A 16,803-nucleotide genomic window follows, 5' to 3' on the forward strand; every position below is an offset into this window, starting at 1 on the left:
CCTACCCCCTACTGACCCTTCCTAACCCCTGCTGACCCTTCCTAACCCCTACTGACCCTTCCTACCCCCTACTGACCCTTCCTAACCCCTGCTGACCCTTCCTACCCCCTACTGACCCTTCCTACCCCCTACTGACCCTTCCTAACCCCTGCTGACCCTTCCTACCCCCTACTGACCCTTCCTACCCCCTACTGACCCTTCCTACCCCCTACTGACCCTTCCTACTGACCCTTCCTAACCCCTACTGACCCTTCCTAACCCCCACTGACCCTTCCTACTGACCCTTCCTAACCCCTACTGACCCTTCCTACCCCCTACTGACCCTTCCTACCCCCTACTGACCCTTCCTACCCCCTACTGACCCTTCCTAACCCCTGCTGACCCTTCCTACCCCCTACTGACCCTTCCTACCCCCTACTGACCCTTCCTACCCCCTACTGACCCTTCCTACTGACCCTTCCTAACCCCTACTGACCCTTCCTAACCCCCACTGACCCTTCCTACTGACCCTTCCTAACCCCTACTGACCCTTCCTACCCCCTACTGACCCTTCCTACCCCCTACTGACCCTTCCTAACCCCTGCTGACCCTTCCTAACTCCTACTGACCCTTCCTACCCCCTACTGACCCTTCCTAACCCCTACTGACCCTTCCTACCCCCTACTGACCCTTCCTATCCCCTACTGACCCTTCCTAACTCCTACTGACCCTTCCTACCCCCTACTGACCCTTCCTACCCCCTACTGACCCTTCCTAACCCCTGCTGACCCTTCCTACCCCCTGCTGACCCTTCCTACCCCCCGCTGACCCTTCCTACCCCCTACTGACCCTTCCTAACCCCTACTGACCCTTCCTACCCCCTACTGACCCTTCCTACCCCCTACTGACCCTTCCTAACCCCCACTGACCCTTCCTACCCCCTACTGACCCTTCCTAACCCCCACTGACCCTTCCTACCCCCTACTGACCCTTCCTACCCCCTACTGACCCTTCCTACCCCCTACTGACCCTTCCTAACCCCTACTGACCCTTCCTAACCCCTGCTGACCCTTCCTACCCCCTACTGACCCTTCCTACCCCCTACTGACCCTTCCTACCCCCTACTGACCCTTCCTAACCCCTACTGACCCTTCCTAACCCCTACTGACCCTTCCTAACCCCTACTGACCCTTCCTACCCCCTACTGACCCTTCCTACCCCCTACTGACCCTTCCTACTGACCCTTCCTAACCCCTACTGACCCTTCCTAACCCCTACTGACCCTTCCTACCCCCTACTGACCCTTCCTACTGACCCTTCCTAACCCCTACTGACCCTTCCTAACCCCTACTGACCCTTCCTACCCCCTACTGACCCTTCCTAACCCCTACTGACCCTTCCTAACCCCTACTGACCCTTCCTACCCCCTACTGACCCTTCCTACCCCCTACTGACCCTTCCTACTGACCCTTCCTACCCCCTACTGACCCTTCCTAACCCCTACTGACCCTTCCTACCCCCTACTGACCCTTCCTACCCCCTACTGACCCTTCCTACCCCCTACTGACCCTTCCTACTGACCCTTCCTAACCCCTACTGACCCTTCCTAATGACCCTTCCTAACCCCTACTGACCCTTCCTACCCCCTACTGACCCTTCCTAACCCCTACTGACCCTTCCTACTGACCCTTCCTACCCCCTACTGACCCTTCCTACCCCCTACTGACCCTTCCTACCCCCTACTGACCCTTCCTACCCCCTACTGACCCTTCCTACCCCCTGCTGACTCTTCCTACCCCCTGCTGACCCTTCCTACCCCCTTATTTCCCCTACCTATCCCCTACTGACCCTTCCTACCCCCTTATTTCCCCTACCTACCCCCGTCCCCTACCTATCCCATTACTTCCCCTTCCTACCCCCTACTGACCCTTCCTACCCCCTACTGACCCTTCCTACCCCCTACTGACCCTTCCTACCCCCTACTGACCCTTCCTAACCCCTACTGACCCTTCCTACCCCCTACTGACCCTTCCTACCCCCTACTGACCCTTCCTAACCCCTACTGACCCTTCCTACCCCCTACTGACCCTTCCTACCCCCTGCTGACCCTTCCTACCCCCTACTGACCCTTCCTAACCCCTACTGACCCTTCCTACCCCCTACTGACCCTTCCTAACCCCTGCTGACCCTTCCTACCCCCTACTGACCCTTCCTACCCCCTACTGACCCTTCCTACCCCCTACTGACCCTTCCTACCCCCTACTGACCCTTCCTACCCCCTACTGACCCTTCCTACCCCCTACTGAACCTTCCTACCCCCTACTGACCCTTCCTACCCCCTACTGACCCTACCTACCCCCTACTGACCCTTCCTACCCCCTGCTGACCCTTCCTACCCCCTACTGACCCTACCTAACTCCTGCTGACCCTTCCTACCCCCTACTGACCCTTCCTACCCCCTACTGACCCTTCCTAACTCCTACTGACCCTTTCTACCCCCTACTGACCCTTCCTACCCCCTACTGACCCTTCCTACCCCCTACTGACCCTACCTACCCCCTACTGACCCTTCCTACCCCCTTATTTCCCCTACCTATCCCCTTACTTCCCCTACCTACCCCCGTCCCCTACCTATCCCCTTGCTTCCCCTACCTAACCCCATTACTTCCCCTTCCTAACTCCTGCTGACCCTACCTACCCCCTGCTGACCCTACCTACCTCCTGCTGACCCTACCTACCCCCTGCTGACCCTACCTACCTCCTGCTGACCCTACCTACCTTGTACTACCCCTACTGCCACTATTTACCCCCTACTGCCTCTACCTGTCCCCTACTGCCTCTAACTACCCTCTACTGCCCCTACTGCTCCTACCTATCCCCCGTACTGCCTCTACCTAGCCCCCTTTCTGCCCCTACTTACCCCCTACTGCCCTGTCTACCCCTGTACTGCCCCTACTAAACCCACTCTGCCCCTACTTACTAGTAATAAATTGAGCTACCTAGCTTTTAGGGGCTTTGGCCACAGAGTTCTGATACATTTCAGGTCCTTTTAATGTTTTTGTTTGTGTTCAGCTGCTTTTTTCCTGGAGCACTGGAAGAGGAGGCAGATGTGTCTGAAACATGCCTGGGATCTGACCAGTCTGGAGGACGAGGAGGTAGGACCAGACACACCGACTTAAACGGCATGTTAGCGTTACTAGGGTCATGACCTGCTGCTCTATGATGTCAAGAGGTGAATGATACCAGCCCATCGTCTTCGCAGATTATCCTTTTAAAACACACACACCCCACACCACACACTGTCATCTCTCAGGCAGCATGCCTATATCAAATCAAATTGTACTTGTCACATGCGCCGAATACAATCGGTGTAGACCTTACCGTGAAATGTTTACTTACAAGCCCTAAAGCGACAATGCAGTTCAAAGAAAATATTTGCTAAATAAACTAAATAAAAAAATATCCCTACCTGAGATTGAGTTTTCTTGCTAAACCAGTGAGCTGGATTAAGAGCTGTTTCAGGCTTTGTTAAACCAGTGAGCTGGCTGGATAAATAAATATTTCAGGGTTTGTTAAAGCAGTGAGCTGGATTAAAAGCTGCTTCCAGGTCTATTAAAACAGTTAGCTATCTGTATAAAGTGTTGTTTCAGGCTTTGTTAAACCAGTGAGCTGGCTGGATAAATAAATATTTCAGGGTTTGTTAAAGCAGTGAGCTGGATAAGGAGCTGCTTCAGTGTTTGTTAAAGCAGTGAGCCGGATTAAGAGCTGCTTCCAGGTCTATTAAAACAGTTAGCTAGCTGTATAAAGAGTTGTTTCAGGGTTTGTTAAATCAGTGATTAGTATAGGTAAGTGCTTCAGATTCTGTTAAAGTGGTAAGATAGCTGGATAAAGAGCTATTTCTGGGTATGTTAAAGCAGTGAGCTGGATAACGAGCTGCTTTAGGGTCTGTTAAAGCAGTGAGCTTGCTGGAGAGGGCGAGGGAGGGATTCCTTCCAATGGAAGGGGAGGAATGAAAGGGGAGGAATGAAAGGGGAGGAATGAAAGGGGGTCTTTTCACAGTCCCCAAATCCAGACCAAATTCAAGGAAGTGTGCAGTACTATATAGAGCATTTATTGCATGGTGTGGACCACATGAAGAGCAGAGGTTGCTTTTGTAACAACTAATGTGGATTCCAATAAAATAACAAATACAGAAGCAGCTCTCTCCAGCAAGCTCATATACAGTGTGTGCAAATGGCATGAGGAGGTAAGGCAATAAATAGGCCATAGTAGCGAAGAAATGACAATTTAGCTAGTTAACACTGGAGTGATAGATGTGAAATTGTTGCTATTCAGCTACCACCCGGTACTTATGACCGAAAAGAGCTTCTGGATATCAGAACAGCGATTATTCACCTCGTACTGGACAAAGATTTTTTCTTTAACGAGTCGGATGCGAAGGATTTACTTCAGACACCGGACAAGGCCCAAATCCCATCATTCACATGAAGAAGAGACGGAGATATCGGGGACGTAGGTCGGGGTGCCTTGTAAGGATCCGACGGGGAGTGAGTAATCCCCCTCTACCATCAGTCCTATTAGCCAATGTGCAATCATTGGATAACAAAATGGATGAGCTCCAATCACGAGTATCCTACCAACGGGACAATAAAAACTGTAATATCTGGCCTCCCGGGTGGCGCAGTGGTCTAGGGCACTGCATCGCAGCGCTAGCTGCGCCACCAGAAACTCTGGGTTCGCGCCCAGGCTCTGTCGCATCCGGCCGCGACCGGGAGGTCCGTGGGGCGACGCACAATTGGCCTAGCGTCGTCTGGGTTAGGAAGGGTTTGGCCGGTAGGGATATCCTTGTCTCATCACGCACCAGCGACTCCTGTGCCGGGCCGGGCGCAGTGCGCGCTAACCAAGGGAGCCGGGTGCACGGTGTTCCCTCTGACACATTGGTGCGGCTGGCTTCCGGGTTGGAGGCGCGCTGTGTTAAGAAGCAGTGCGGCTTGGTTGGGTTGTGTTTCGGAGGGCGCATGGCTTTCGATCTTCGTCTCTCCCGAGCCCGTACGGGAGTTGTAGCGATGAGACAAGATAGTAATTACTAACAATTGGATACCACGAAATTGTGGAGAAAAGCGGGTAAAATAAAAAAAAATTAAAAATGTAATATCTTATGTTTCACCAAGTCGTGGCTGAACGATGACATGGATAACATACAGCTGGCTGGGTTTTCGGTCCATCGGCAAGATGGAACAGCTGCCTCCGGCAAGACAAGGGACACCACACAGACCACTGTGTCTATTTGTAAATAACAGCACAAAATCTAATATTACGGAAGTCTCAAGGTTTTGCTCGGTAGAGTATCTCATGATAAGCTGTAGACCACAGTATTTACCAAGAGAGTTTTCATCTATATTTTTCGTAGCTGTCTATTTACCACCACAAACTGATGCTGGCACTAAGATGGCACTCAACAAGCTGTATACGGCCACAAGCAAACAGGAAAACGCTCATCCAGAGGTGGCGCTCTTAGTCTGTAATACCAACATATGCTTCAAGCAGACCACCATAGTCCCTGTGCCCAGAACACAAAGGCAACCTGCCTAAATGACTACAGACCTGTAGCACTCACGTCTGTAGCCATGAAGTGCTTTGAAAGGCTGGTCATGGTTCACATCAACACCATTATCCCAGAAATCCTAGACCCACTCCAATTTGCGGACCGCACCAACAGATCAACAGATGATGCAATCTCTATTGCACTCCACACTGCCCTTTCCCACCTGGACAAAAGGAACACCTACGTGAGAACGCTATTCATTGAACACAGCTCAGCATTCAACACCATAGTGCCCTCAAAGCTCATCACTAAGCTAAGGACCCTGGGACTAAACACCTCCCTCTGCAACTGGATCCTGGACTTCCTGACGAGCCGCCCCCAGGTGTTAAGGGTAGGAAACAACACATCTGCCACACTGATCCTCAACACGGGGGCCCCTCAGGAGTGTTATCTTAGTACCCTCCTGTATTCCCTGTTCACCCACAACTGCGTGGCCAAGCACAACTCCAACACCATCATTAAGTTTGCCTCTCCCCAAAACGTGAGCAAGTCAAAGGAGCTGATCGTGGACTAAAGGAAAAGGAGGGCCGAACACTCCCCCATTCACCTTGACGGGGCTATAGTGGAGCAGATCGAGAATTTCATGTTCCTTGGTCTCCACATCACCAACAAACTGTCATGGTCCAAACAAACCAAGACAATCATGAAGATGGCACGACAACACCTTTTCCCCCTCAGGAGACTGAAAAGATTTGGCATGGGTCCCCAGATCCTCAAAAAGTTCTAGAGCTGCACCATCGAGAGCATCCTGACTGGTTGCATCACTGCCTGGTTTGGCAACTGCTTGGCATCTGACCGTAAGGCGCTACAGAGGGTAGTGCATACGGCCCAGTACATCACTGGGGCAAAGCTTCCTGCCATCCAGGACCTATATATTTGGCGGTGTCAGAGGAAAGCACAAAAAATTGTCAGATTTCAGTCACCCACGTCATAGACTGTTCTCTCTGCTACCGCACGTCAAGCGGTACCGGAGTGCCAAGTCTAGGACCAAAAGGCTCCTGTCACGCCCTGACCATAGTTTGCTTTGTATGTTTCTATGTTTTGTTTGGTCAGGGTGTGATCTGAGGGGGCATTCTATGTTGTATGTCTGGTTTGTCTATTTCTATGTGTTTGGCCTGATATGGTTCTCAATCAGAGGCAGGTGTTTTTCGTTGTCTCTGATTGGGAACCATATTTAGGTAGCCTGTTTTGTCATTGTGGGTTGTGGGTGATTGTCTATGTGTAGTGTTTGTGTCAGCACGATTGTTGATTAGCTTCACGGTTGTCACTTTGTTGTTTTGTAGTGTTCCGTTTTTCCATTAAAATGACGAACCCACGCTGCGTATTGGTCCTCACCTTCTTCCACCGACGACAGCCGCTCCTTAACAGCTTCTACCCCCAAAATGTATCAAATGGCCACCCGGACTATTACCGTTTTTACACTGCTGCTACTCGCTGTTTATTATCTATGCATAGTCTCTTCACCCCTACCTACATGTACAAAATACCTAGACTAACTATACCCGCACATTGACTAGGGAACCCCATGTATTTAGCCTTGTTATTATTTTATTGTGCATCTTTTTATTATTTTTGACTTTAGATTGTTTGGTAAATATTTTCTTAACTCTTTCTTGAAATGTACTGTTGGATAAGGGCTTGTAAGTCAGCATTTCACAGTACGGTCTACGCATGTTGTATCCGGCGCAGGTGACAAATAAAGTTTGATTTCATTTACCTGATTATCTGTCAATGGGCATTTTTTACCTTATTTATCTATTATCTTTGGGGATCCTGAGTGGCGCAAGGGTCTAAGGCACTGCAACGCAGTGCTAGAAGTGTCACTACAGACCCGGGTCCGATCCCGGGCTGTATCACAACCGGCCGTGATTGGGAGTCCCATAGGGCGGCGCACAATTGGCCCAGCGTCATGAGGGTTTGGCCGGAGTAGGCCGTCATTATAAATAAGATTTTTTTTTATTTTTTTTTGTTGCACCTTTTAGTGATCATAGTGTGAGACAGTATATATTGTCTATGTGTTTGTGTGCCTTCAGTGTGTTTGTTTGTGTGTCTCAGGAAACCCCCAGGCCAGAGTATGATCAAATCCTACAAGAGAAGAGACGGAATAAGAGAGGAGCAAAAAGGAGGAGTGAGGTATTTATTATAATATCTATATAGATAGAGAGATACAGTGGCTTGCGAAATTATTCACCTCCCTTGGCATTTTTCAGATTTTGTTACCTTACAACCTGGAATTAAAATAGATTTTTTGGGGGGGGTTTGTATCATTTGATTTACACAACATGCCTACCACTTTGTAAAGGCAAAATATTTTTTATTGTGAAACAAGCAAGAAATAAGACAAAAAAACAGAACTTGAGCGTGCATAATCCACTTTGTAGAGCCACCTTTTTCAGCAATTACAGCTGCAAGTCTCTTTGGGTATGTCTCTATAAGCTTGGCACATCTAGCCACTGGGATTGTTGCCAATTCTTCAAGGTAAAACTGCTCCAGCTCCTTCAAGTTGGATGGGTTCCACTGGTGTACAGCAATCTTTAAGTCACACTACAGATTCTCAATTGGATTGAGGTCTGGGATTTGACTAGGCCATTCCAATACATTTAAATGTTTCCCTATAAACCACTCGAGTGTTGCATTAGCAGTATGCTTAGGATCATTGTCCTGCTGGAAGGTGAACCTCCGTCCCAGTCTCAAATCTCTGGAAGACTGAAACAGGTTTCCCTCAAGAATTTCCCTGTATTTAGCGCCATCCATCATTCCTTCAATTCTGACCAGTTTCCCAGTCCCTGCCGATGAAAAACATGGTGGTGTTCTCGTGGTGATGAGAGGTGTTGGGTTTGCGCCAGACATAGCGTTTATCTTGATGGCCAAAAAACTCAACTTTAGTCTCATCTGACCAGAGTACCTTCTTCCATATGTTTGGGGAGTTTCCCACATGCCTTTTGGCAATGGCTTTTTTCTGGCCACTCTTCTGTAAAGCCCAGCTCTGTGGAGTGTACGGCTTAAAGTGGTCCTATGGACAGATACTCCAATCTCAGCTGTGGAGCTTTGCAGCTCCTTCAGGGTTATCTTTGGTCTCTTTGTTGCCTCTGATTAATGCCTCCCTTGCCTGATATGTGAGTTTTGGTGGGCGGCCCTCTCTTGGCAGGTTTGTTGTGGTGCCATATTCTTAAATTTGTTAAATAATGGATTTAATGGTGCTCCGTGGGATGTTAAGTTTCTGATAATTTTTTTTATAACCCAACCCTGATCTGTACTTCTCCACAACTTTGTCCCTGACCTGTTTGGAGAGCGCTTTGGTTTTCATGGTGCCTCTTGCTTGGTAGTGCCCCCTTGCTTAGCGGTGTTGCAGACTCTGGGGACTTTCAGAACAGGTGTGTGTATATATACAGTATATACACTGAGATCATGGGACAGATCAGACTTCTGAAGGTAATTGGTTGCACCAGATCTTATTTAGGGGCTTCATAGCAAAAGGGGTGAATAGATATGCACACACCACTTTTTGATTTTTGATTTGTTTTTTAAGCAAGTAATTTTTTTCATTTCGCTTCACCAATTTTGACTATTTTGTGTATGTCCATTACATGAAATCCAAATAAAAAGCTATTTAAATTACGGGTTGTAACGCAACAAAATAGGAAAAATGCCAAGGGGAGTAAATACTTTTGCAAGGCACTGTACATAGACATAGATAGATAGATAGATAGATAGATAGATAGATAGATAGATAGATAGATAGATAGATAGATAGATAGATAGATAGATAGATAGATAGATAGATAGATAGATAGATAGATAGATAGATAGATAGATAGATAGATAGATAGATAGATAGATAGATAGATATAGATATAGATATAGATATAGATATAGATATAGATATATATTTATAGATAGAGCTACACTACCGGTCAAACGTTTTAGAACACCTACACCTACTTTATTTGTACTATTTTCTACATTGTAAAAAAAAAAAACACATGGAATTATGTACTAACCAAAAAAGTGTTAAACAAATCAAAATATATTTTAGATTTCAGATTCTTCAAATAGCCACCCTTTGTTTTGATGACAGCTTTGCTCACTCTTGACATTCTTTCAACCAGCTTCATGAGGTAATCACCTGGAATGCATTCCAATTGGTAGGTGTGCCTTCTTAAAAGTACATTTGTGGAATTTCCTTCCTTAATGCGTTTGAGCCAATCAGTTGTGTTGTGACACGGTGGTGGTGGTGGTGGTGGTGGGGGGGGGGGGGGGGTGTAATACAGAAGATAGCCCTATTTGGTAAAAGACCAAGTCCCTATTATGGCAAGAACAGCTCAAATAAGCAAAGAGAAATAAAAGTCTACCATTACTTTAAGACATTATGAGATAGCAAAAGCTCAGGTTGCCCAGCCCTGTGGAGATACAATCTTCGGCAAAATCATTCGCAAGGAGATTCCTGCAAAAATATTATTTGAAGATGAAGTCAGTCAATCCAGACAATGTCAAGAACTTTGAAAGTTTCTTCAGTCGCAAAAAAAATCAAGCGCTATGATGAAACTGGCTCTCATGAGGACCGTCACAGGAATGGAAGACCCAGAGTTACTTCTGCTGCAGAAGATAAGTTCATTAGTTACCAGCCTCAGTAATTGCAGCCCAAATAAATGCTTCACAGAGTTCAAGTAACAGACACATCTCAACATCAACTGTTCAGAGGAGACTGCATGAATCAGGCCTTCATGGTTGAATTTCTGCAAAGATTCCACTACTAAAGGACACCAATAAGAAGACTTGCTTGGGCCAAGAAACACGAGCAATGGACATCAGACCAGTGGACATTTGAAATTTGGTCTGATGAATCCAAATTGGAGATTTTTGGTTCCAACCGCCGTGTCTTTGTGAGGGTGTGGGTGAACGGATGATCTCCGCATGTGAATTTCCCACCGTAAGGCATGAAGGAGGAGGTGTTATGGTGTGGGGTGCTTTGCTGGTGGAACTGTCTGTGATTTATTTAGAATTCAAGGCCCGCATGGCTACCACAGCATTCTGCAGCGATACGCCATCCCGTCTGGTTTTGGCTTAGTGGGACTTTCCATTTTGTTTTTACACAGGACAATGACTCAACACACTTCCAGGCTGTGTAAGGGCAATATTACCAAGAAGGAGAGTGATGGAGTGCTGCATCAGATGACCTGGTCTCCACAATCCCCCGACCTCAACCCAATTGAGATGGTTTGGAATGAGTCGCACCGTGGAGTGAAGGAAAAGCAGACAACAAGTGCTCAGCATATGTGGGAACTCATTCAAGACTGTTGGAAAAGCATTCCAGATGAAGCTGGTTGAGAGAATGCCAAGTGTGTGCAAAGCTGTCATCAAGGCAAAGGGTGGCTATTTAAAGAATCTCAATATAAATATATTTTGATTTGTTTAACACTTTTTTGGTTACTACATGATGACATATGTGTTATTTGATAGTGTTGATGTCTTCACTCTTATTCGACAATGTAGAAAATAGTAAAAAATAAAATTTTCTGGATTGACTGACCTTCATGTCTTAAAGTAATGATGGACTGTCGCTTCTCTTTGCTTATTTGAGCTGTTCTTGCCATAATATGGACTTGGTCTTTTACCAAATAGGGCTATCTTCTGTATACCACCCCTACCTTGTCACAACACAAATGATTGGCTCAAACGCATTAAGAAGGATGGAAATTCCACAAATTACCTTTTAACAAGGCACACCTGTTATTAATTGAAATGCATTCCAGGTGACTACCTCATGAAGCTGGTTGAGAGAATGCCAAGAGTGTGCAAAGATGTCATCAAGGCAAAGGGTGGCTACTTTGAATAATCTCAAATATAAAATATATTTTGAATGGTTTAACACTTTTTTGATTGCTACATGGTTCCATGTGTGTTATTTCCTAGTTTTAATGTCTTCACTATTCTACAAAGAAGAACCCTTGAATGAGTAGGTGTCTCCAAACTTTTGACTGGTACTGTAGGTATATATGGTGTGTATTGTGTGTTAGTGTACAGATGTGTGTTAGTATACAGGTGTGTGTTAGTATTCAGGTGTGTATTGTGAAAGATTGGTATACAAAATCAAATTTACTCACAAAGACAGCTTAGCTCCATTTAATGTGTGTTTGTGCGTGTGTCTGTGTGATGACATTATGCATTCCATTATTTGCAGCTGGGTGGAGTGGGGTATGGCGAAGCAGAGGAGGGAGAGAAGGACAAGATGCTCTCACAGGTACAACTGATGGACAGAGAGAGGGAGGAATGGAAGGGGAGGAATGGAGGAATGGATGGAGGGAGGGAGGGAGGGAGGGAGAGAGAGAGAGGGAGGGAGGGAGGGAGGGAGGGAGGGAGGGAGGGAGGGAGGGAAAGAGAGGGAAGGGGAGAGGGAGGGAGGAATGGAAGGAGAGAGGGAAGGAGAGAGGGAGGGAGGAATGGAAGGAGAGAGAGAAGGAGAGAGGGAGGGAGGAATCGAAGGAGAGAGGGAAGGAGAAGGAGGGAGGGGAGATGTGGTGGGAGGGCGCAAGGGGAGGGAAGCAGGGAAGGAGCGAGAAAGGGAGGGAGGTAAAGAAATAAGTGGAGGGAAGGAGGGATGGAGGAATGGAAAGAGAGGGAAGGGGAGAGGGAGGGAGGAATGGAAGGAGAGAAGGAGAGAGAGATGGAGGGAGGAATGGAAGGAGAGAGGGAAGGAGTGGGAGGGAAGGGACATTTGGTGGGAGGGCGCAAGGGAAGGAAAGAGGGGGAGGGAAGCAGGGAAGGAGAGAGAAAGGGAGGGAGGTAAAGAAATAAGTGGAGGGAAGGAGGGAAGGAAGGAAGAGGAAAGGAAAGGTGGAGGGAAGGAAGGAAGTGGTGGAAGGGGGAGGGAGGGGGGAGAGGAGTGGTGCGAGGGAAGGAGGGGAGGGAGCGAGGGAAGGAGGGGAGTGAGCGAGGGAAGGAGAGAAGGAGGGAGGGAAAGAGAGAAGTGCTGGGAGGGAAGGAGAGAGGCAAGGAGGGAGAGAGGGAATGAAATAAGTAGTGGGAGTGGAGGGAGGGAAGTAGAGATGTGGTGGGAGGGAAGGAGAGAGAGAGAGAGAGGGAGGGAGACAGGGAGGGAGGGAAATGAGTTGTGGGAGGGAGGGAGGGAGGGAGGGAGGGAGGGAGGGAGGGAGGGAGGGAGGGAGGGAGGGAGGGAGGGAGGGAGGGAGGGGAGGGAGGGACAGAGAGAGGGAGGAGTTCCATTGAATTTGTTAAACAAAGCATGCTGACGAGCTCCTACTGTTTTGTTACAGATCAAGCTAACAGAGCTTCCATTGTTTTGAACTGAAGGATGCTAATGCTAAGGCTTAACTGCAGTTTAGTAAATAAACCTGTGTGTGTGTACATGCGTGTGTGTGTGTACATGCGTGTGTGTGTGTGTGTGTGTGTGTGTGTGTGTGTGTGTGTGTGTGTGTGTGTGTGTGTGTGTGTGTGTGTGTGTGTGTGTGTGTGTGTGTGTGTGTGTGTGTGTGTGTGTGTGTGTGTGTGTGTGTGTGTGTGTGTGTGTGTGTGTGTGTGTGTGTGTGTGTGTGTGTGTGTGTGTGTGTGGGAACCCCTGCTCTGGTTGGTTTAGCCAAAAGCTGCTTACCTTCCGCAGATTACCTCAGATTATATATAGAGAGAGAAGGTAGACTAGCTAGAGAGATGTTGAGGCTTTCTGTAAACAGGCACATGATTTCCATGTCAGTATGCGTCTAACTCTAATGCTGTCTGTATGAGTCTAACCTTAACCCTAAACCTGTCTGTATGAGTCTAACACTGTCAGTATTTTTATTTTTTATTTTTATTTCCCCTTTATTTAACCAGGTAGGCAAGTTGAGAACAAGTTCTCATTTACATCTGCGACCTGGCCAAGATAAAGCAAAGCAGTTCGACACATATAACAACACAGAGTTACACATGGAGTAAAACAAACATACAGTCAATAATACAATACTGGGGTGCAAAGGAGCAAAATAAATAAATACAGTAGGGGAAGAGGTAGTTGTTTTGGCTATTTATAGATGGGCTATGTACAGGTGCAGTGATATGTGAGCTGCTCTGACAGCTGGTGCTTAAAGCTAGTGAGGGAGATAAGTGTTTCCAGTTTCAGAGATTTTTGTAGTTCGTTCCAGTCAATGGCAGCAGAGAACTGGAAGGAGATGAGATTCCTCCAAAGGAGGTGACCAGAGAGATATACCTGCTGGAACGGGTGCTACGGGTGGGTGCTGCTATGGTGACCAGTGAGATATACCTGCTGGAACGGGTGCTACGGGTGGGTGCTGCTATGGTGACCAGAGAGATATACCTGCTGGAACGGGTGCTACGGGTGGGTGCTGCTATGGTGACCAGAGAGATATACCTGCTGGAACGGGTGCTACGGGTGGGTGCTGCTATGGTGACCAGTGAGATATACCTGCTGGAACGGGTGCTACGGGTGGGTGCTGCTATGGTGACCAGAGAGATATACCTGCTGGAACGGGTGCTACGGGTGGGTGCTGCTATGGTGACCAGAGAGATATACCTGCTGGAACGGGTGCTACGGGTGGGTGCTGCTATGGTGACCAGTGAGATATACCTGCTGGAACGGGTGCTACGGGTGGGTGCTGCTATGGTGACCAGAGAGATATACCTGCTGGAACGGGTGCTACGGGTGGGTGCTGCTATGGTGACCAGTGAGATATACCTGCTGGAACGGGTGCTACGGGTGGGTGCTGCTATGGTGACCAGAGAGATATACCTGCTGGAACGGGTGCTACGGGTGGGTGCTGCTATGGTGACCAGAGAGATATACCTGCTGGAACGGGTGCTACGGGTGGGTGCTGCTATGGTGACCAGAGAGATATACCTGCTGGAACGGGTGCTACGGGTGGGTGCTGCTATGGTGACCAGAGAGATATACCTGCTGGAACGGGTGCTACGGGTGGGTGCTGCTATGGTGAGCAGAGAGATATACCTGCTGGAACGGGTGCTACGGGTGGGTGCTGCTATGGTGAGCAGAGAGATATACCTGCTGGAACGGGTGCTACGGGTGGGTGCTGCTATGGTGACCAGAGAGATATACCTGCTGGAACGGGTGCTACGGGTGGGTGCTGCTATGGTGACCAGTGAGATATACCTGCTGGAACGGGTGCTACGGGTGGGTGCTGCTATGGTGACCAGTGAGATATACCTGCTGGAACGGGTGCTACGGGTGGGTGCTGCTATGGTGACCAGTGAGATATACCTGCTGGAACGGGTGCTACGGGTGGGTGCTGCTATGGTGACCAGAGAGATATACCTGCTGGAACGGGTGCTACGGGTGGGTGCTGCTATGGTGACCAGAGAGATATACCTGCTGGAACGGGTGCTACGGGTGGGTGCTGCTATGGTGAGCAGAGAGATATACCTGCTGGAACGGGTGCTACGGGTGGGTGCTGCTATGGTGACCAGAGAGATATACCTGCTGGAACGGGTGCTACGGGTGGGTGCTGCTATGGTGAGCAGAGAGATATACCTGCTGGAACGGGTGCTACGGGTGGGTGCTGCTATGGTGAGCAGAGAGATATACCTGCTGGAACGGGTGCTACGGGTGGGTGCTGCTATGGTGACCAGTGAGATATACCTGCTGGAACGGGTGCTACGGGTGGGTGCTGCTATGGTGACCAGAGAGATATACCTGCTGGAACGGGTGCTACGGGTGGGTGCTGCTATGGTGAGCAGAGAGATATACCTGCTGGAACGGGTGCTACGGGTGGGTGCTGCTATGGTGAGCAGAGAGATATACCTGCTGGAACGGGTGCTACGGGTGGGTGCTGCTATGGTGACCAGTGAGATATACCTGCTGGAACGGGTGCTACGGGTGGGTGCTGCTATGGTGACCAGAGAGATATACCTGCTGGAACGGGTGCTACGGGTGGGTGCTGCTATGGTGAGCAGAGAGATATACCTGCTGGAACGGGTGCTACGGGTGGGTGCTGCTATGGTGAGCAGAGAGATATACCTGCTGGAACGGGTGCTACGGGTGGGTGCTGCTATGGTGACCAGTGAGATATACCTGCTGGAACGGGTGCTACGGGTGGGTGCTGCTATGGTGACCAGAGAGATATACCTGCTGGAACGGGTGCTACGGGTGGGTGCTGCTATGGTGACCAGTGAGATATACCTGCTGGAACGGGTGCTACGGGTGGGTGCTGCTATGGTGACCAGTGAGATATACCTGCTGGAACGGGTGCTACGGGTGGGTGCTGCTATGGTGACCAGTGAGATATACCTGCTGGAACGGGTGCTACGGGTGGGTGCTGCTATGGTGACCAGAGAGATATACCTGCTGGAACGGGTGCTACGGGTGGGTGCTGCTATGGTGAGCAGAGAGATATACCTGCTGGAACGGGTGCTACGGGTGGGTGCTGCTATGGTGACCAGAGAGATATACCTGCTGGAACGGGTGCTACGGGTGGGTGCTGCTATGGTGACCAGTGAGATATACCTGCTGGAACGGGTGCTACGGGTGGGTGCTGCTATGGTGACCAGAGAGATATACCTGCTGGAACGGGTGCTACGGGTGGGTGCTGCTATGGTGACCAGTGAGATATACCTGCTGGAACGGGTGCTACGGGTGGGTGCTGCTATGGTGACCAGTGAGATATACCTGCTGGAACGGGTGCTACGGGTGGGTGCTGCTATGGTGACCAGAGAGATATACCTGCTGGAACGGGTGCTACGGGTGGGTGCTGCTATGGTGACCAGTGAGATATACCTGCTGGAACGGGTGCTACGGGTGGGTGCTGCTATGGTGACCAGTGAGATATACCTGCTGGAACGGGTGCTACGGGTGGGTGCTGCTATGGTGACCAGTGAGATATACCTGCTGGAACGGGTGCTACGGGTGGGTGCTGCTATGGTGACCAGTGAGATATACCTGCTGGAACGGGTGCTACGGGTGGGTGCTGCTATGGTGACCAGTGAGATATACCTGCTGGAACGGGTGCTACGGGTGGGTGCTGGTATGGTGACCAGAGAGATATACCTGCTGGAACGGGTGCTACGGGTGGGTGCTGCTATGGTGACCAGAGAGATATACCTGCTGGAACGGGTGCTACGGGTGGGTGCTGCTATGGTGACCAGAGAGATATACCTGCTGGAACGGGTGCTACGGGTGGGTGCTGCTATGGTGACCAGTGAGATATACCTGCTGGAACGGGTGCTACGGGTGGGTGCTGCTATGGTGACCAGAGAGA

At 49.3% G+C, this 16,803-nt stretch overlaps 1 protein-coding gene across 1 annotated transcript in view; it reads left to right on the forward strand.

The window, feature by feature from the left end:
• The window catches only part of LOC139577991 (anoctamin-1-like), a 126,546-nt gene that overhangs the window by 46,079 nt on the left and 63,664 nt on the right, over nucleotides 1–16,803 (forward strand). The window contains exons 12-15 of the mRNA XM_071405104.1: nucleotides 3,052–3,134; nucleotides 7,640–7,717; nucleotides 10,736–10,744; nucleotides 11,766–11,825. Coding sequence (XP_071261205.1) covers nucleotides 3,052–3,134; nucleotides 7,640–7,717; nucleotides 10,736–10,744; nucleotides 11,766–11,825 — 230 coding nt within the window. The remainder of the gene's footprint in view (nucleotides 1–3,051; nucleotides 3,135–7,639; nucleotides 7,718–10,735; nucleotides 10,745–11,765; nucleotides 11,826–16,803) is intronic.

This window comes from Salvelinus alpinus, chromosome 6 (assembly GCF_045679555.1).
Source record: "Salvelinus alpinus chromosome 6, SLU_Salpinus.1, whole genome shotgun sequence".
Taxonomy (NCBI): Eukaryota; Metazoa; Chordata; class Actinopteri; order Salmoniformes; family Salmonidae; genus Salvelinus; species Salvelinus alpinus.